The 20,852-nt window shown below is 47.6% G+C and overlaps 1 protein-coding gene across 2 annotated transcripts in view; it reads left to right on the forward strand.

The window, feature by feature from the left end:
• The window catches only part of GAL (galanin and GMAP prepropeptide), a 266,855-nt gene that overhangs the window by 66,999 nt on the left and 179,004 nt on the right, over nt 1–20,852 (forward strand). For both annotated transcript variants that reach the window (XM_069624118.1, XM_069624117.1), the window contains exon 3: nt 10,968–11,022. In XM_069624118.1, coding sequence (XP_069480219.1) covers nt 10,968–11,022 — 55 coding nt within the window. The remainder of the gene's footprint in view (nt 1–10,967; nt 11,023–20,852) is intronic.

Consider the following 20,852-nt stretch of genomic DNA (forward strand, 5'->3'; position numbering starts at 1 on the left):
AACAACGCATCGATGCCTCCAGGTTGCTGACTGCTTTATAAGTGAAATAAATAAATAAAAATAAATATTGGGAAGGAAGGGCAGTGTCATGACCTGTGTGACCTGTGCACATGCCAGGGACGGCTTCATCCTCCCAGTGAGGTATGCAGTGCTCCAATAGGTTTTCTAAAGGAGTCCCACTAGCCATCTCCAGTCCCCCTGACCTTTGGCCGTGACCACACCACTCACTAGGTTTCTTTTGGGCATACTAACCATGGCCTTTGCTCATGGTCAGTGGCCACAGCCTTTTGCCATAGCCCCTTGACATGTTGCCCACTAGGTGCTGTGTCCACTGTACATGTTACCCAATATCTTTCTTTCAGACCCACTAGGTGACCATGGCCAACTATACATGTATTTCAGTCCCACTAGCCAGGGCCGGCGGTGAGGGTGAATGCCATTGTGTCGTTGCCCTGATTTCAGCTAAGTTTGACCTGTTTGATATTTGCTGCTGCTGCCTCGCGGCCAGAAGGAGGCTTGTTCTTGGTTCCCCTTCCCTTCCTCCTCCCTCCCCACCCCCTGATTGGGCATCAGCCCATTGCAGTGTGTAGTGCTTTGCGTGGACAGACAGGCTCGGCTTCTTCTCCATCTGGAGGCCATTGTTAAGGGTGTCTGCCATCATGTCCCTGACCTGATTTCAGATAAGTTCGGCCTGTTAGATATTTGTCGCTCCTGCCTTGCAACCAGAGGGAGGCTTGTTCCTGGTTCCCCCTCCCCCCTCTCCTCCCACCCCCTGTCCCCTGATTGGGCATCAGCCCACTGTGGGGTTCCATGTGATATTTTTTGCCGCAAAAATATCGCGATGCAAAAATATTGGCATATTTTTGCGGCAAAAATAACACATGGACCCTGAGGGGGACACCCCCGCAACCCCTGCATCATTTTTTTATGTGCGGGGGACATCCCCGCAACCCCTGCACCTAATATTTTCACCACCAAACATATCGCCTATGGCCGTTCCCGACGACCATATGTACGGCGATATTTTTTCTGGCGAAAATATTACCTGATACCCACTGTGGTGTGTAGTGCTATCTGGCGGACGCACCAATTTGGCTTCTTCCTCATCTGGAGGCTGGCGGTGAGGGTGACTGCCATTGTGTCCCTGCCCTGATTTCAGCTATGTTTGGCCTGTTAGATATTTGCTGCTGCCACCTCATGGCCAGAGGGAGGCTTGTTCCTGGTTCCCCTTCACTCCCTCCCTGCCCCCTGGCCCCTGAGTGGGCAGCGTTCCATTGTGGTGTGTAGTGTTTTCCCTGGATGCACCAGCTCGGCTTCTTCTCCATCTGGAGGCCGGTGGTGAGGGTGACTGCCATCATGTCCCTGCCCTGATTTCAGCTAAGTTTGGCCTGTTAGATATTTATCGCTGCTGCCTCGTCGAGAGAGGAAGGCTTATTCCTGGTTCCACTTCCCTCCGTCTTTCCTCCCCGCCCCCTGTCCTCTGATTGGGCATTCGGCCCTTCTTTAGTGCTCCGGCAGGTCAGCCCCCCTGCCCTGGCAGCCCCCTCAGGCAAAGGACCCAGAGGCTAAAGACAGCACCAGTGGATGTAGCTCCAGATGGTGATTGCCGGTGTCTGCCGGGGAAGCAGGAAGCCTTCAGACGTCACCCTGCTGCGACTGATCAGTAATGTTTAATCTGGGTGTGTTGTGTTGCTGTTTTTCCATTGCTGCTGTGTTTGAAAACATGGCCTTTTTCCCCTCTTCTAGGAAATTTGAATCTGGGTGTTTTGCCTTGCTGCTGTGTTAAAAAACTAGACCTTTTTCCACTCGTTTAGGAAAGTCAAATCGGGTTCTGCATTATGATAACTGTGTGTCTCATTAGGCTTGCTTCCTCTCTCTAGGTTACCCACCCTCTGGGAGTCCCTTGTGCTGCTCAGTGTACCTGCTGGCTACGTCTGCATGTTCCCTACTGTGTGAACGTCCCCCATCCCTCCGCACTGCCGGGCTGAGCGTTGCTGAGCTGCCCCTCTTCACTCCTCGCTCCATCCTCCTACCTCCTACTCACACCTTCTATGGTGATATCCGTCTCCCCCATCTTCTCAAACTGCTACTCTATCTTCTATCCTATCCCTCTCATTAAGTCCGGAAGGAAGAAGTTCAAGAGGGAGATCCTGGCCTCCAACCCATGCCTCAATATCGCTGACACCTACACCAGTGCTTTTTCCAGACATTCATGACATCCTCTTTGTCGTTCCCTCACCTGACATATGGACCCCTCATATGGTCTCGGCTCTCTCTCCTTTCTCCTCTCCCATTCATGGTGACACTCGCTGGGAGGCCTTCTTGGCCTCCTTCCACTCCTCCAAGATCATCATTAATGTCTATTTGAATGGCACCATCTTGGTCCAGGGCCCTCATTCCAATCTCCTCCTTTTTGATAGGCGTCTCTGGCATCTTATCAACTTCCTTCCTTCTCCTGCTGCTCCTCCTAGCACCTCTTGAGCTCCTCTGCCACCTCTTTCCTTTTCTACCTCTATGGCACCTTCCTCCTCCTCTCTGGCCACTATGCCACCTCCTGATACCTCCTCTGCCCACTCCCAAGCCCCTCCACCTCCTCCACTTGGTGTACCTCAAGCATGTACCCCACTCAGGTAGTCTTGCAAATGTGGCAACCTGCTCCACGTCCATACTCTTAACTCTTGCTCTGCTGTCACACACTCTTCTGACATCAGCCACCTCCTCGAAGAACTTGACCTGGGGTTCCTCGCTCTCACTGAGTCATGGTTCATGGCCTGCTCTGTCACGAGTTTTAACACTCTCCTCCCTGATGGCTACAAGATCCTCTCTGAGCCTAGAACCAACCGACCCGGAGGTGAAGTAGCTCTGATCTTTTTGGAGTGGATCCCTGCTTGTGTCATTCGTACGCAGGCCTACTCCTCCTTCAAATGCCTGCTCTGCAGGCTCTCTATTTCTCCTGGCCTCTCTCTAACTGTGGCCACCATCTACAGGCCAACTGGCCGGTGGCCCTATTGCTCTCAGGGTGGGCTGACCTCTCCTCTTCTCTCCTTGCATCTACCTCTCAACTTCTCCTCCTCAGATACCTCAACATCCACATGGATGCTTCTATTCCTGTCTCTGGGCTCTTCTGCAACCTCTGCAACACTCTCACTCTCTCCATTCTACCCTCTGATCCGGCACACTCTGCCAGACACACCTTGGATGTTCTCTTCTCCTCAGACATCCCCCTCTCTAATCCTGTCACCACTCCTCTCTTTTTGACTGACCAATTTCTGCTTTCCTCTCACCTGAAACTCTCTGTCCCTCAGACAAAGACCACCCCAGCACTGCCACCTACCTTCTTGGTCATTCGACCCATGAAGCAGGTGTCAGTGGATGCCTTTTCCAATACCTTTTTTGTTCCCCCTACTCCTGCGGCTGACTCACACTCTGACACAACCATCTTTAGCCTGCATCTTTCTATCTCCAACACTCTGGACATCCTTGCCCCTGTCATGAGAATCCACCTGAAGCCTACCACCAAGTGCAACTCTTGATATGATTCCAACATCGCCACCCTGAAATGCAAGTTCAGGGTGGCTGAGAGGAATTGGAGGGCTTCGAGCACATCCTCTGACAAAGTGTCCTGCCGCCTGCTCCAAAGGCAATACATACTCTCTGTTCTGTCCCAGAAGAGAGTCCACATCCAAGCCCACGTCTCTGCAGCCTCTAACAACATGGCCAAACTCTTTAAAATCTCCAAGGAGCTGGCCAATCCTGCTGCAGCCTCCACTTCTCCTGTTCCCTCCCAGGCTCTCTGTACTGCTCTGGCCACTCACTTCACCAATAAAACTCAGGACATCATGTCCTCGCCCTCTTCTTCCTCTCCCGCGACCTCTCTTGACCCCCTCCTGCCTGCCTCTCCTTCTCCTCCTCCTTTCTCCTCTTTCTCCCTGATAACACCTGACAAGGTTTCTAGACAAGTTTGATCTATGAAAGTGTCATCCAAACAGGTGCTCCCTTGCTCCCATAGAACCATCAAGGACCACATTGACACCCTCACTACAGCCTTGGCCGATTTCTGTGATCACTCTTTTGCCACTGGATCTTTCCCCTCTCTCTTCAAGCACTTCCTTGTGCACCCCCTCCTTAAAAAGCCTTCTGCCGATCCTACCTGTCTGGCAAACTATCACCCAATCTCTATCTCTCCTTTCCTGTGCAAAATCTTGGAAAAGTTGGCCATCTCCCAGCTTATTCTCCATACTGAATCTGTTAGTTGTCTTCATGACCATCAGTCTGGCTTCAGAGCAGGCAGAGGCACAGAAACTGCTCTCCTGAACACCCATGAAGATCTGCTCTCTAATCCTGACACCAGCCTGCCTTCTGTCCTCATCTTCACTGACCTTCCCTCTGCTTTTGACACTGTCAACCACGCCATCCTAATCAATCGACACTGTGAGAACCTGGGCATCACTGATCAGGACTTGGAGTGGTTGACCTGCTTCCTCTCGGCCCGTCCCTCCCAGGTCCAACTTGGATACTTCCTCTTCACCACCTCCCTCGCCACATGTGGAGTCCCCCATGGCACTAACCTCTCTTCCTGGCTCTTTAAGAGTCTACTTGGCCTCTTTGGCCCATCCGATCTCTACTTTCTCCTCTAACTTTCAGTGTTACATGGATGGCACTCAGCTCTCCTTCAGGCTCCCCTCAGCCTCCTCTTTTCTCGCACTCATTGCTGACTATCTACCTTGATTCCAGATTGGTGCATCTCCAACGATCTCTCCCTTAATGCTAGTAAGACAGAGATCCTTCTCATTGGGACCCCTGCTCCTGTTTTCCCCTCTCACTCTGGCCGCCGTCCTTGGGCCCTTTTCCTTCGCCTTCTTGTGAGGCAAAAATCCTTGGTGTCATCTTCGACTCCACTCTCTCCTTCACTCCTCACATCTCGGACCTCACCAAGAAGTCTCACTACCAGCTCCACCTCCGCAAAGGTATTCTTCCTTTTTCACTTTCCCCCAGAACCTCACTGTCTCCAGAGCCGTGGTTCGCTCTAGGCTAGACTACTGCAACAGCCTTGTTCTCAATCTGCCTTCCTCTACTCTCCGCCCTCTACAACTAATCCAGAACAGGACTTCACGACTATCCTTGGCCTCAAGCCCAGGGATCGTATCTCTCCAGCACTGAACTCTCTCCACTGGCTCCCTGTGGCTGCAAGGATCAAGTTCAAGACCCTCTGCATCATCCACAAGGCTTTCTGCGGCCGTGCCCACACTACATCTAACTATCTCTTCCAAAATACCTTCCTTCACAAGCCCTTCGCTCAACTACCTCCAATTCTCTGAGGGTCAGACACTTTGCTAGGCAGAGAGTGGGGGTAGATCTCTCTCTTCTGCAGGTGCCTCCCCCTGGAATGGCCTCCCTGCCCCTCTCAAACCTGATCCAGACAACCTGAAGTTCCTGAAGCAGCTCAAGACCTTCCTTTTCTCCTCTGATTTCTCTCACTCGCTCCCCTACTGACCTACCTGTATTCTGCACCGACTGGTTGCCTGGCTACCCTCTGAGCATAACGGGTACCAGTATCCTCCATGATCAGCCTCCCCTGCATTGCCTCCAGGCCACCACGCACTTATGGGCTGTAACTGTAACCTCTACAGTGCCCTGCCTCCATGCACTTTCGCAGAGCCGCGCTGCCCTGGTTGAACTTGCTCAAAGCATTGCTGCCCTGATCGCACTTCCCCTCCCTCTTCCTGGCACTTCCCCCTCTCACTTCGCCTACACTGTGGCACTGTTGCACTTGCACGATCAGAATGTCATAAGGCCCAGTAAGGTCATTTGTATTGTCCTCCCTATGTCTTCCCTCCCTTGCCTTGTCGCGCCTAGAAACACTTGTGTACAGGCGCATTATAAATGACTTATCATATCATATATCATATCATATCTATCTTTTAAAACACTACCTTTCTTTCCCGCTAGCCATGGCCTTCGCCCATGACCACTTGCCCTGATCTTCGGCCATGGCCCCTTTACATGTTGTCCCAATAGCTTTCTTCCGGTCCCACTAGCCATGGCCTTTGGACGTGGCCACTCTACATATTGCATATAGGTTTCCTAAACGAGCCCACTAGCCATTGCCTTCGGCCATGACTAGTGGCGCCGGCCTTCTGCCATGTCCTCACCTCTAGGTTTCTTTTGGGCACACTAGCCATGGCCTTTCGCCATGGCTCCTTGACATGGTGCCCACTAGGTTTCTTTGGGCTCATTAGCCATGGCCTACGGCCATAGCCACTTTCCATATTGCACCATTAGTGTCCTTAAGGTAACCCAGTATCCATAGCCTTTGGCCATACCCATCATCACCCGCCTCACTGTAGCTGTAAAATTCCCCTTTCTTGTCTTAATCTAATTTTTTTAACTCTTCCTTTTAAACCCTCCCCCCCACTAGTCGTGACTAGTAATGTAACACAGATAAACACAGTTATTCTTAAACGTACAGAAATAACCACGGTTATCTGTCAAAAGCGTGCAAAATTGAAAACTCTTCCCAGCCTTCCCAGTCAGCTCCATGCTCCCCCAATCCTCTTTAGTCCTTTTTCCCTCAGTAGCCCTCTCCCATTCCCCCACTCATCTTTTTGTCTGGCGCACTTTCATTCTCGAGGTACTTTTTTTTATCATAACCACTGTTATCCCGCCACATAACCCTGGTTAGGTCGAAAACGTTTAAGTTTTGAACTTGGTCACAGCCTCACCTCCAGCCCCCCCCACCTCTAGCCTGATGCCATTTCATCCTTTTTGTCCTCTTTCAAATGCCATTTTTTCCACTTTTTGTTTTTGGCTAACCCCGGTTTATCTGTTATAACTGCGGTTATTTCTTGCCTCGAGCAAAAAAAGGGCAGCTTTTTCATTTCTGAAAAGCTTTGCTGATGCATTGTGGGACACATATATGGCTATAATTTTGGGAGCAGGGGACACCCCTTCTCCATCAAATATTTTTTAAACTACTGAATGGAATAACACCACACCCTTTGAGGAAATGTTATTAGCCTCTCTCAGCCTCTCAGCTGCAAAGCACCAAAACAGATATAAAGGTTTTAACTGCTGGATGGATTTGCCAATTAAGGAGATTAATGTTAATGTTAATGTTAAAGGATATTTTTACCACGCACTATCACCACTGGAGTGGTCCCCTGGTGTCTGGCGGCTCTGAAAAGGGAAGGTGGGGTGAGTTAGTGGGAGTAAGCGGGAAAAGTGCAAGAGAGCAGTGATGTGCCGTTGGCAGCCTCAACACGGTTAACACCGTTCGCTGGGCTTGGGGTGCTTTCTGGTCAGTGGCCGTCGTGTGCTGTTGTGCGAGTCTATGAGCCTCATTCCGAGGTTGGAGGTAACCATGCTGCAATTTGAGGCATGGTTACCTCCTTAGCCCATACTGGGTCCGGGTTCCTCAAATGAGGACTTACCGGGCCATTCCAACCTTGGAGGAACCCGGACCCGGTACATCCCCATTCCCATTCGAGCCCCCATAGGGTTCAATGGGAATGGGGACTTGTTAGCTCCCTGGTATCCTCGGGGGAACCGCTAAGGACGCCTGGTTTTACAGTGTCCAGTCTGTGGAGCGCATAACTACAATTTTGTTTGCAAAAAGTCAGACAAATCCGTCATACAAGTTAAAAGTTATTAGCAATTCATTTTTCGGGTTTCCTATGGCACGCAATACTCAACTATAGTGCGTTGACTGCTGCACTATAATATATAAATATGTGTATATATTACAGGGTCTGCAGTAGCGACCCTGTAATTATGCATAAATTGGGTTTCACATAGGAAGAGCAGTTTTTGAGCGGCTTATAACTTTGGCTTATAACTTTGGTACCATTTGACAAATCTGCTACGAAACGTAGCAAAAGAAATATAGACCTGACAGAAATATTTTGCAAAGTATGGTCGGGTTTTAACAAGGAAAGGTATAATTGTAGTGAGGATCCAAACTTTTCAAAATCGGGATGGGCTTCAATGGACCTCAATGGAAACAAAATGTTGCTCGCGGCTAGAGCCCAAACCGCTTGACAGATTGTCACCAAACATTTGTGAGGAGAGGTGTTCTGGTCTTGAAAGCATACTCTTGCTAATTTGCTGCAAATCTGTCCCCCGGATTCTTTTAAAATGCCCAGAAAGTAGGTCAAAATAAATTAGTGATCTCTTTGACCGGTCCATTGATTCACTTCCTGATTCAGTGTCCGTTGCACCTCTGCACCGATCAGGATGCAGTATAACGTTTGCAGGCACTGCGTAAAGGGGCTGGCGAATTTCAGTTGTTACCAACGTCTTTAAAATACTGAGTATTTTTATTAATCAAAAGTACATTCTTGATAGATGTCTTAAAATGTCTCATCATATGTATAGTGCATTCAGTGTTACTGGTTTTGGCATTGGCCACCATGCTGTCATTCTTTCCTTCTCCTTCCCAAAAGCCCCCCCCCCCCGCCCCAATAACTCTCCTGTCATTTCTTCTCCCATACTGTCATTCCTCATTCATTAGCCCTATGCTACCTGTAACGTGCACTACAATACAAGTGCCAGAACTATTGGCTTTTTTCAAATGCTGGTTTCATATGCTTTGGACCTTTCCAAATATTCAAGTGTACTGGGAAAGGGTGTTCGCATCACTCAGCAAGGTTTTGCTTGTGTCCAAATTGGAGGATGCTGAACAACTCCAATGAGGGAGGCCTAGGTAAATATGACAGATTATTTGTATCCACCGCCTTGGGGGTGGTTGAAAGGGATTTACTCTCCTTGGGGGGTAGGGGAGGTTTCTATAAACAAAGGTTTATAGTATGAGAAATTGTCATGAGAAACATCAGAACATATGGGTCAAATGGGAAGAAGGCACATGTTTAGGTATTATTTGATAATCTTGTTACTTTCTGGTTTCCCCTGGGTAAGGGTTATGTTATACCTTGGGTGATATTGGGTGGGAATTGTGGACGAGACTTGGGAGGGAGGTTGGCTTCATTTTTGGTTTGTTCTGGTTATTGGGTTTTGTTTGCTTGGCTTGGTTTGTTTTCCGTACCTGGCTGTCTTGGGCTACCAAGCTATTGTATTTGGGGATGGGAGAGGTTCAGGTCTTAATGTTTTAAATGTTGAAACTACAATAATATTTTTAAGGGGGTGCTTGCTCATTCATAAAAATCGAATAGCACCTAAACACAATATAGCAATTGTTATAGATGCTCATAGGGTCAGGGAATAGTTAATGGCTACATTAAATACTTTGGGATGCACTGTACAAAACAATAGCATTTCAAGATGGTGGCGACTATTTTTCATTCTGTTTTTGACAGAGCATTATCAGAGGTGACAAATTAAATTACCTCCTCGATCTTTCCTCTGCTTTTGACACAATCAATCACTCCATCCTCATAAACTGACTCTATGATACCCTAGGCATCACAGACGGGGCACTGGCATAGCTGACATCCTTCCTCTCTAGCAGACCCTCCCAAGTACAAATGGGTCATTTTCTCTCCTAAACCTCACTCTCTACCTGTGGTGTCACTCAGGGCACTATCCTATCCCCATGGCTCTTCAACATCTTCCTGGTCCCTCCGGCCCACCTGATCTCCACTCTCTCCCCTCATTTACAGTGTTACCCAGATGACACACAGCTCTCTTTCAGTCTACCTTCCCCTACCTCCACCTCCTCTTCCTCCATCATACCTGACTGCCTGACTGCTATTCAAGCATGGTGTGCTCTGCCAATGATCTCTGCCTTAATGCCAGTAAGACAGAAATCCTTCTCATTGGGACACCTTTTCCTTGTCCCCCGCCCCACCCTCTTGCCAGACCCCTTGGGTCCCAACCCCACACCTACTGATGGGCAAAAAACCTTGGGATCATCTTTGATTCTTCTCTCTCTTTCTCTCCACACATCACGGACCTTGTCAAGAAGTCAGATTTTCATCTCCATCTCCTATGGGGCATTCTACCTTTCCTCCTTTCCTCACCTTCCCCCTAGAAGTTCAATGTCTCCAGAGCCCTGGTTCTCTCTAGACTTGGCTACTACAATAGCCTCAACCTGCCTCTTTCCTCCCTTTGCCTCTTCCAGATAATCCAGAACAAGATTGCGAGATTTATCCTTTGCCTTGAACCCAGGGACTGCATCTCTCCCATCCTAACATCTCACCACTGGCTCCTGTTGACTGCAAGAATCCAATTCAAGCACCCTTGCATCATCCATGAGGCTGTCTGGTGCCTAGGACCTCTCTAGATCCAGCTTTCTCTCCCTAAATACCTCCCGGCTAGAGTCCTTTGTTCTTTTGTCTCCAACTCTCTGCATGTCAAACGTTTCTCCAAGCAGACAGTGGGAGGTAGATCCCTTTTCTTGGCTGGTGCCTCCCTCTAGAACATCCTCCCTCAATCCCAGACTTGAGCCGAATCTTCTTAAGTTCCGGAAACTTCTCAAAACCTTCCTTTTCTCCTCTTCCTTGACTCTCCCCCTCCCATGCTAAACTCTTCATCTGCTGCTGCAACCGGGGCCTGGTCTTTTGAGAGTCATACAGGGGCCAGACAACCCCACACCACTCCCCCCCAGCATCTTTTGCCAGCACTTGTCCTCGGACTCCCTTTCACAGACTATCCCAACGTAGTCCTCACTGTCGACCGCACTCCCCCCCTCCTCCATCTTTCCCCTGGCACTTGCCACCTTGGCCTGACCACCACTTGTCCGCCCCCACCCTCTCCTGCACTTCTCCCTGTACCCCCACCCCCTTTCACCCATCACCTTGTCATGCACTTGCTCAGTAGGATTGTCCAATATAACTGTTATTTGTTGCTGTATTTTTATGATTTCCCATGCCCCTCTGCCCCCCATCCTGTCTTGTGGTGCCGGAAAACTGTGTTATTATGTTTAGTGATTAGGCGACCCCTGCAGCACAATGTGGCTATGCTTCTCTTACAACTTCAGGCTGTCATAAATGTATCTTTCCTTTTTTTGTCAGGCAAAGGAAAAGAGGGGATGGACGTTGAATAGTGCTGGATATCTTCTGGGGCCACGTAAGTGTAGCAGAAATAGTCTTATCAAAATGTTAATTCTTAAATAATGTAATGATAATACTTAATTCTTTTTAAGCAGTCAACTTATTTCAGACTTCTAAATTTGCAGAGAAATGGGTTTGTCGTTTATGATAAATATCTCTATTCTACATTTTTTTAAAATCCTTACATTTGTAGGTTACATTTTAATTCCAAATGCATTTATTGCACATGTCCTTTCCCTCTCTATTCATCAATGCAACATACTTGCTGCGGCTCAATAACCTTACTTTTTGAACTTCTCTTTTTAATGGGAATGGATGCTATTTACTATGGACTTCTCGAAATATAGTGTGGTACACTTAGATGGATTGTTGTGGGAGGAAATTTGTTGCACTTAGATTGATTGTTGGGGTTAGAAAATGTTTTACACTTAGATCGATTGTTGGGGTAGGAAATGTGTTGTACATCGATGAATTGTTGGGGCTAGGAACTGTCACACTTAGATTGTTGGGGAGGAAATGCGTTACACTTAGATGGATTGTTGGGGGAGGAAATGCCTTACACTTAGATTGATTGTTGGGGTTAGAAAATGTTTTACACTTAGATCGATTGTTGGGGTAGGAAATGTGTTGTACATCGATGAATTGTTGGGGCTAGGAACTGTCACACTTAGATTGTTGGGGGAGGAAATGCGTTACACTTAGATGGATTGTTGGGGTAAGGAAATATGTTACACATAGATGGATATTTGGGGTAGGAACTGCGTCACACTTAGACAGTTTGTTGGGGGTAGGAAATGTGTTGCAAATAGATGTATTTGGGTTAGAAAATGTGTTAGACTTTGATTGGTTGTTGGTGGTAGAAACTGATACACTTAGATGGTTTGTTGGGGGTAGGAATGGCTGGGGGTAGAAACTGTGTCGCACTGTGTCGCACTGTGTCCAGCACCACCCCCCAAGCAGCATACTCCAAGAGCGCCGTCATCTCATCTCCCTCCCCCAAGCCTGTCAGTGCAACCGCCGACACACTCAGGCACCCAAACTCTAATCATCAACAACAATGCTCCTGGCGACAAAACATCATTGTTGTCGCATACAATGCCTGTGACTATCATGTCTATACATGTGCCTGAAGCCCCTAATACTATCACTATGCCTGTGCCTGCCATGTTTATGCCTGTGCCTGAAGCCCCTTATGCTATGACTATGCTTGTGCCTGAAGCCCATAATGCTATGACTATGCCTGTAACTGACTTGATTATGCCTGTGCCTGAAGCCCCTAATGCTATAACAATGCCTGCGCCTGCCATGTTTATGTCTGTGCCTGAAGCCCCTAATGCTATGACTATGCCTGTATCTGCCATGTCTATGCCTGTGCCTGAAGCCCCTAATTCTATGACTATGCTTGTGCCTGAAGCCCCTAATGCTATGACTATGCCTGTGCCTGACTTCATTATGCCTGTGCCTGAATCCCCTATTGCTATAACTATGCCTGTGCCTGCCATGTTTATGCCTGTGCCTGAAGCCCCTAATGCTATGACTATCCTGTGCCTGCCATGTTTATGCCTTTGCCTGAAGCCCCTAATGCTATGACTATGCCTGTATCTGCCATGTCTATGCCTGTGCCTGAAGCCCCTAATTCTATGACTATCTTGTGCCTGAAGCCCCTAATGCTATGACTATGCCTGTGCCTGACTTCATTATGCCTGTGCCTGAATCCCCTATTGCTATAACTATGCCTGTGCCTGCCATGTTTATGTCTGTGCTTGAAGCCCCTAATGCTATGACTATGCCTGTATCTGCCATGTCTATGCCTGTGCCTGAAGCCCCTAATGCTATGACTATGCTTGTGCCTGAAGCGCCTAATGTTATGACTATGCCTCTGCCTGCCTTGACTTTCCCTAGGCCTGCAGCTTCCAATGCTATTACAAAGCCTATGCCAGCAGCCCCCATCGTCATTACCATGCCCTCTGACCCCACAGTGATGACTACACAATTGCCTTTAACTCACGACACCGCGACGCCTCCCATAGCCCCTAAAGCCTCCCTCGGAATTACACCCACTACCAACCTTAAATGTGGTTTGGTCAATGCACTGTCTGTCCCAGCTCATGCCTTGGACTTCCATGATCTCATTCTCAAGAATAAAACCAACCTCCTCATTATTACAGAAACTTGGCTTAATGAAACTTCTGGCCCAGCCCTCTCACTTGCCATTCCAGATGGGTACACCACCTACAGGCAAGACCGCACCCTCTCAAGGGGCAGTGGGGTAGCCCTCATCGCTAAAGAAACCCTTGCTATTAGGCGGACTGAACGTGACCTTGGCCATAGCTGTGACTACCTTCCATTAAAAATCAATCTCTCTCCCAATTTCACCCTGGCTCTTCACATTGTCTATCGACCCCCAGGCCCGATCGCTGAATTCCATGACTCCCTCGTCCACTCTCGGTCAGGCAACTTAAAAAAGACCTCGAAAAGTCCTTCTCATAGGTGACCTCAACTTAGGCCTCAACGATCCCAATGATGCCCAAGCGGCCACCCTGAACAAAGCCTTATCTACTCTAGGGTTTTCGCAAACAACCTCCAATCCGACTCATTCTAAAGGCCACTCACTAGATTAGGTATCCCAACACAACTGTTCAGTGCTTATCACAGAGAATTCACCCATCCCATGGTCTGATCACCATTACATTCAATTTGACCTAGACACCTCTAAAGGGCCACCCAAGCCCACCATCCCGCTCCCTACAGCCCTCTCGAGAAGTTCACGGCAACTCACTGCAGAAAAACGTACTCCCCTCCTCAAGGTGCCTGCACTCCAGGCCCCTTTCTCAAAGGACCCTGAAACCTTGGCCAGCACCTTCAAACGGGTCATCACCCAAGCTGTTGACTCTATTGCGCCCCTCACCCTCAGGAAAGCCAAGAAAACCAGGCACACTAACGCATGGTTCACTCAAGAATTCTGCCATTTACGTGCAAAAAAGCAAGCTGCCCTCGCAGTTTGGAAAACCAAACCTAATGATGCAACCTATCTCCAAAGACTATAAATCAAGCATTATCCAAGCTAAAGCTAACTCCTTCAACACTAGGATAGCCAATGCAAAATCAGGCACCAAAGACATTTTCACCATCCTCAGGGAGCTGAAATCTCCCTCCACTTCTCCACCCACTATCCTAAAGGATTAAAATTGGTGCAACAATATCCAATCAGCTATGATTGACAAACTAAACACCCTGCAAACTAAGATCCTAGCTCGCCAAAAAGCCTTGGCCCTCCAAATTGCAAATCAGAACAGTATCCACAACAAGGAGACTAAAACTAATCACAATAGTATCCACAACAAGGAGCCTAAAAGCAACTCTTCCCCAGCATTCAACTTCAAGGATATGACTGAAACTGAAGTCATTTCTCTCCTAAAAACCCATCAAACCCTCTAACTGCAAGGGGGACGTTTGTCCTGCTCAGCTCATTAAAGACTGCGGCCAGACACTCGCACCCTTCCTAACAGCATTCATCAATGCATCCTTCCAGTCTGGGCAGGTCCCATCTGACCTCAAGGAAGCTTGGGTACATCCGCTTCTCAAGAAACCCTCCCTCGACCCATCGGTACCAGGGAATTACAGGCCCATCACCACTGTCCCCTTCTTGTTGAAAATACTAGACAAAGCAGCCTACCTGCAAGTCCAAAAATTCCTTGAGGACCACCGTCTTCTGGGCCTTCGACAGTCTGGCTTTAGACCACGACATGGGACCGAAACGGCCCTCCTTGACCTAAAAAATCAAATGGATGACATCAGAGACGCCGGCAAACCTGCGCTCCTTCTGCTCCTCGATTTATCGGCCGCGTTTGACCTTGTGGACCACAACACTCTGTGCCACCACCTTTCCATTGCAGCTAACTTCTCCCCCAAAGCTTGTGCATGGATCACCTCATTTCTTCAGGAAAGGGCTATGAATGTCTTTTCCGACTCAGCGTGTGCCACTCCCAGTTACATCAAATGCGGGGTGCCTCAGGGCTCTTACATCGCGCCCACCCTCTATAACCTCTTCACAAGGCCTCTTTTCAACTTGCTCGATTCTCTGGGCATCTCATACACCAACTATGCTGATGACACCCAGGTGCTCATCCCGCTTACAGGTGACTATGAGGCAGACAGGACTATCCTTAACTCCATTTACTGCACCATCCAAGCCTGGATGGCAGACAATTGGCTGTGCCTTAACAGGAAGAAAACAGAGCTTCTACTCATTGGTTCACCAACCATTCTGGGTAACCTGGACAAAAACTACTGCTCCTTCATTATTGACAATATATCCATCGCGGTATCCCAATCAGTCAAGACCTTCGGAGTCGACCTCGACTCTAATCTCACTATGAACAAGCAGGTCAATGCCATTGTCTCCTCTTCGGCATACTATTCCAAACTGCTTAATGCAGCAAGACCTTTCTTTACCTCACAGAACTGCCTTACCATTGCTACGGCTACGATTGGTTCAAGATTGGACTACTGCAACGCTCTCCTTGGTGGGACCTCTTCTGGCAAAAACATTGCTAAACTCCAACTAGTTCAGAACAACGCCCTCAGGGCTGCCACAAGATTCTCAAAAAAGGACCACATTTCCGACCTCAGAAGACAGGTCCACTGGCTACCCGTGAATCATCTTTAAAATCCTTTCCCTCACGCACAAATGCCTCCATAATCTCGCACCCCCCTACCTGGCTCAATACATATCCATGCCTACCCCCTCTAGGCCGTCCAGACTGGCCTACACAAACCGGATCTCCATGCCCAAAACCCATAGAGTGCGTGCAGGTGGCTCCAGCTTCCCAGCCATGGCTGCCACACACTGGAACGCCCTACCTACGCACCTCAGGAGCATTGACTCTCACCTAGCCTTCCGCAAAGCCATCAAAACCAGGCTATTTGTTGGATCGGTTAACATCAGTGCACACTGAACTTCACCTAACTGTATTGTATTTTGCATCTGAGCACCTCTGATCCTCCACTTTGTAACCAAGTAACCACAACCGTAATCTTCACCATGTATATTTCCTCTTCGTAACTAAGCAATTACAGTCTGTAACCGCAATCTTAACTTAGCACACTTCCTGTAAAAGCGCCTCAATGCATTTGGGCTGTAATGCGCTATACAAATGTAAAAATAAACAAAAATACATAAATAATCTAGACGGATTGTTGGGGTTAGGAAATGTGTGGAAAACACACTGGAGGACTGGGGGTCGGTAACTGGCCTGTAATTATACCCTAATATGTTCACACAAAGCAGAAACAGGTTTCAACTGTTAAATGTTATTTTACAATTTTGTCAGTGAGTACAACCTACCTTGCCCTCCAACCATTCTTACTAAGCCCTCCTGTGGTTGCTAAACCATAGATTGTGGTGGTGTGCCGCTTATATAGTGTTAAGGGACAGAGGAAGAGGCTTGCCCTACCTATTTGGAGCAATGAGAGAGACTGCTACATAGCAGTCTTTAAGAGCATCTTGGAGGTGTTTTGCACCATGCCCCAAAAGGTGTTAGAAGTCATACATGGTATTTAATTATTACTTTTATTTACCCTGTTTTAGGACTTCAAAAACAGTTTCAAAAGTAAAGCTAAAAACAAAGCTCCATAGTTGGGGAGCTGTGTACACCATGTGCTGTACACTGAGGTTCCTGTCACAGGGTCTCTTGAATACTGTAGAGGCCACTGGAACCCCCTAAGTATGGCCGACCAGTTTCAGTGGTATATGTCGATATTACCACTTTCTTCAGGGCCACGGTCACCCTCTGGGAACCGCAAAAAGTTTAAGGTAGTACTGGCACCTGCTCCCCGAATGCGCAACGCTGCACCTTGCCTCAAATCCCTTGGGGCGTTACCGCCTCTTCATATCGGGACTGTTAGGTAGTCCTCAATTCCTTGACTTTATCTCGTCAGGCTCAGGGTGGGCATTTCATGGCAAGTGGTACGTGGCTCCTGCATTAGAAAGCTATCCTAAAGAATGTTATGGCTCTTTACCAAATAGCTAATCTGTGGGCAGGTTCACGACTCATCTGCTTAGGGATCATTGTGGTGATGTTTTGCTCTGTTGAGGTACATCAAGACTTATGTTTTCCTGGGATTTAGTTTCACTATATTCTTCGTCATTCAAGAGTCCTCTTCAGTGCGACACTTGATAAGCTCCTGCTGGACTTTGTGGTTGACAGCGTAGTATTTTCAGAAAATGTGGGTGATGTCTGGATAGTTGTAGAGAGCGAGCCTGTGTTCTCTTTTGCATCTGTAGCTCATGGTTTGTGGGGCATTGCTTCAGGATCACTTAGGATCAGATGTTCCTGGTTTTGAATTAACAGCCCAATCATTCCTTCTAATTTACCCATATCCGCTGTTCTGTGTTATCAACTTTCATCCACCTAAATTGCTGTAATATTAAATGTGGTTGTTTTGGATTGAAGTTGCCAATTCCTCCTTCTTCTGCCTGCAGTGTCTGTGCCTGATAGCCAGAGTAGCATTGCTGCATGAGGCCAATCCACTGGCAATATGTTGTCAAGTAGGTTGAGAGGTAGAGAGCTGGATGATAGGTGTATTCATTCCAGACCCTTCCAGGGTGTAGTTAGACTAGCAGACAGTTGTAATTGCAATTGTTTATTTGTAAAGCGCTTATACACAAGTGAAGTGCTTCAAAACGCTTCAAGGCGGGATTGGAACAAGGGGATAACATTGTCATTCTTAGACCTTGAAGATTCCGAATGAACTAACAGCAATAACTAGCATACTAGGCCAGGGCATTTCTACTAGCATAAGTGCGTGACAAAGAGTGGGGGGGCGTGAGGAGGGGGAGGCACATACAAGACAAGGAAAGGGTGGGTCATCAATGCGCCTATGCATGCAGGCAGCTAGGGAGGGGAGGGAGAGGAGGACAAGAACAGACAAACATGTTAAGCCTAGTACATTCAAGGTCGTGCAAGTGCACAGACAGAAGTGCAAGGGAGGCAAGTGCGCCCAGTTCAGCAGGAGCCAGGGTTAAGTGCAGAGTGGGAGCCACTCTCATGGAACGTATTCCAAATGCAGTAATGCGAGGCAGAGTGCGGAGGGCCGGAGGCAAGTGCAGGACTGGCGGGGGAGCCTGGGACCTGTGAGGCTCTGGAGGTGCACCAGGCGACCAGTCATCTGACTAACAGGTTGGGAATGAGAACGAAGCAGGAGAGAAGAGAAAGTAGGTTAGCAAGGTAGAGGAAGAGAGAAAGAGGAGGAGAAGAGGAATGTCTTGATGAATTTCTGGGAACGTAAGGACGTCCGGCTCAAGACGGAGAGGGGCAGGAAGCATGTTCCAAAGGGAGGCACCTGCAGAGGATAAGGTTCTACCCTCAAATCTCTGTTTGGGAAAACGGCTCACCCGCAGGGATTTGGAGGAGGCAGAGTGGAGGGCTCTGGATGGAGAGTATTTAGGAAGAGAGCATTGTAGATAATAGGGTGCCCGGCCCGACCCCAGAAAGCCTTGTGGACAATTTTTATTTTTTTATTTTATGTTTTATTGGTTTGAAAGTCAAACAAACAAAATATATTGTAAGTAAAAACAAAGTAAAAACCTTTAACATTACAACATGAACATTCCTTCCATGGTCATCCTTTATCTATCACAACAGCACATCCTTAAAACTGGCTTCATTTCCTCCAATCTAAACACTGGTAGTAGCACAAATTCCAACATTTTCATTACAGAAATTACCAATGTGGTCTGTTCCCCTATTAACACCCATCCCCACTATTCCATTGGATTAAGGGTTTTCACCCATCAATTCAAACCCCTCCAAGAAGGGACTTCTAATTTGCTTTAATGATTCACAATTAGTTATTAGAAGCATGGGTGTTTCAACAGTATCACTGTTCTCGACTGTGAGTGTTTTCTACTCATGGGGTTTTTCTTAACCATTGCACCTCCTTAGTGTCCAAGATGTTTAGGTGGCATCTAAGCAATACGTCTCTATACCTTGGGGATGGGAATTGTTGAAGGTATCTAGGAAGGGCATTTAGTTCTTTCCTCTATGCGGTCTGCAATCTTTTTTGTTTAAGGCTTTCACATTGGATCTTGGGTAGAGATCCAATCCCCTGCCATAAGTTTCATCTTTGCCTTTATTGGATTTAGCATCAGCATTTCCATCTCTATATCCTTTTCCTTTAAGATGTTTTCCACTTTCAATCTCCAAATTTCAAGATGCTTATCCTGGGACCCTTTACCTAGATCCAGGATTGCAAAAGCCAATGTCATAGAATCTGCTCAACATTTCCTACATAATGACATTGCCTTCCACTGTGCCATAGATTTTAACAACTGCAATCTGAGCCCCTGCCTGATCACACAAAATGGTAAGCTATTTGGGAGCCTCAACACCCTCCTCCAGAACTGGCCCTCCAATTTCTCCCAAACCAAGCAGGATAGATGGAGCGTGGCTTCAGCACTGTATGTTAAGATCTGTGCCACCTTTTGCTTGTAGAACGGGATTAGAGGGATCAGTGTACATTTTCCATATTTACGATGGAAGGCCCGTCCCTGGTTAGTTAGCGTTGTCAATCTTAATTGCAGATATTGGTAGTGGTCCGTTTTGTTCCTACTTCTATTTATCGTCATTCTCAAATACACCATAGTTTCAACAGTTTCTAGAGGGATCCCCTCCACCCTCCAGCCAAATGTTTCCTTCTTTTCTTTACCAACCCACTTCATGGTCAAGATTTTTGACTTAATAGAGCTCAAATGCCCCCAACCTCCTCTGTAGTCCTATCAGAGTCTGGTCTAAAAAGACTAGATCATCCGCAAAGAGTATCCCCAGGATCTTCTCTTCGTTTATATTCGGGGGGCAAGCTCTTACCTCTTTTTGTGAGTCCACCAGATCTGCTATATAGAGGCAGAACAGCAGGGGGGCCAGGGCGCAACCCTGCTTTAACCCTCTAAAGGTATAGGAGATCTTTTGGGTGAGAAACCGCTTTGACGACAGACAGATTCTTACAGAGGTGTCAGTGTATAGGGCTTCAATGGCTTCGACCAGGACCCATGGACATCCCCAAGCTCGCAATTTGGCACACAATTTCTTTCGTATGACGCCATCAAAGGCCTGTTTGAGGTCCATGAAGCCCAGGAATTGAGTTTTACCTTCCTCAAATGCCCTTTCCTTCAATAAGTTTATGATAAAAAGGTTCAGGGATGTGCCAACCCCCCTTACAAATCCTGTCTGTCGGGGGTCTCAGGCCAATTTCTCAGGTCTCATAGGAGGACAGTGGCAAACAGTTTTCCAATGGAATCAAGAAGGACAATAGGGCGATAGGTTTTAGGCTCAGCCCTATCGCCCTTCTTATAAATGAGGACTATATTTGCTTCCCTCCAAGACAATGGAATCTCTTTACTTATTATTATTTGTGAGAACATAGTTACCAGCAGTTTCCCCCACTGTTCTTTATTTTTCTTTAGCTCTTGATTTGAGAGACCGTCAGGTCCCGCCGCTCGAGATGCACTCAGATGACCAATTAACATAATGGCATCATGTTCATCGAAGGTAAATTCCCAAGGTAGCCGTTGGGACTCCTCCTCCACACCCGCTACCCATCCTGGATCAGCAAACAGAGTAGTATAGTGCTGAATCCAGTTGTTCTCCGAGACCATTGCCAGTGTTAATGCTTGGCAAAAAACACTGCCATTGTTAATAAGCTCCGAAACATTTTTAGCATTTTTGCACAGACTGCTTTGAGAATCGACTCTGTGTAATTCTGTGCACATATAATCCTGGAGCTCTTGCACCAATTTCTGTAAGACTGTCTGACTTTTCTAATTCTTTTTGATTTTTCCTCTTGCTC

This window comes from Ambystoma mexicanum, chromosome 11 (assembly GCF_040938575.1).
Source record: "Ambystoma mexicanum isolate Mex_15411 chromosome 11, UKY_AmexF1_1, whole genome shotgun sequence".
NCBI classification, from domain to species: Eukaryota; Metazoa; Chordata; class Amphibia; order Caudata; family Ambystomatidae; genus Ambystoma; species Ambystoma mexicanum.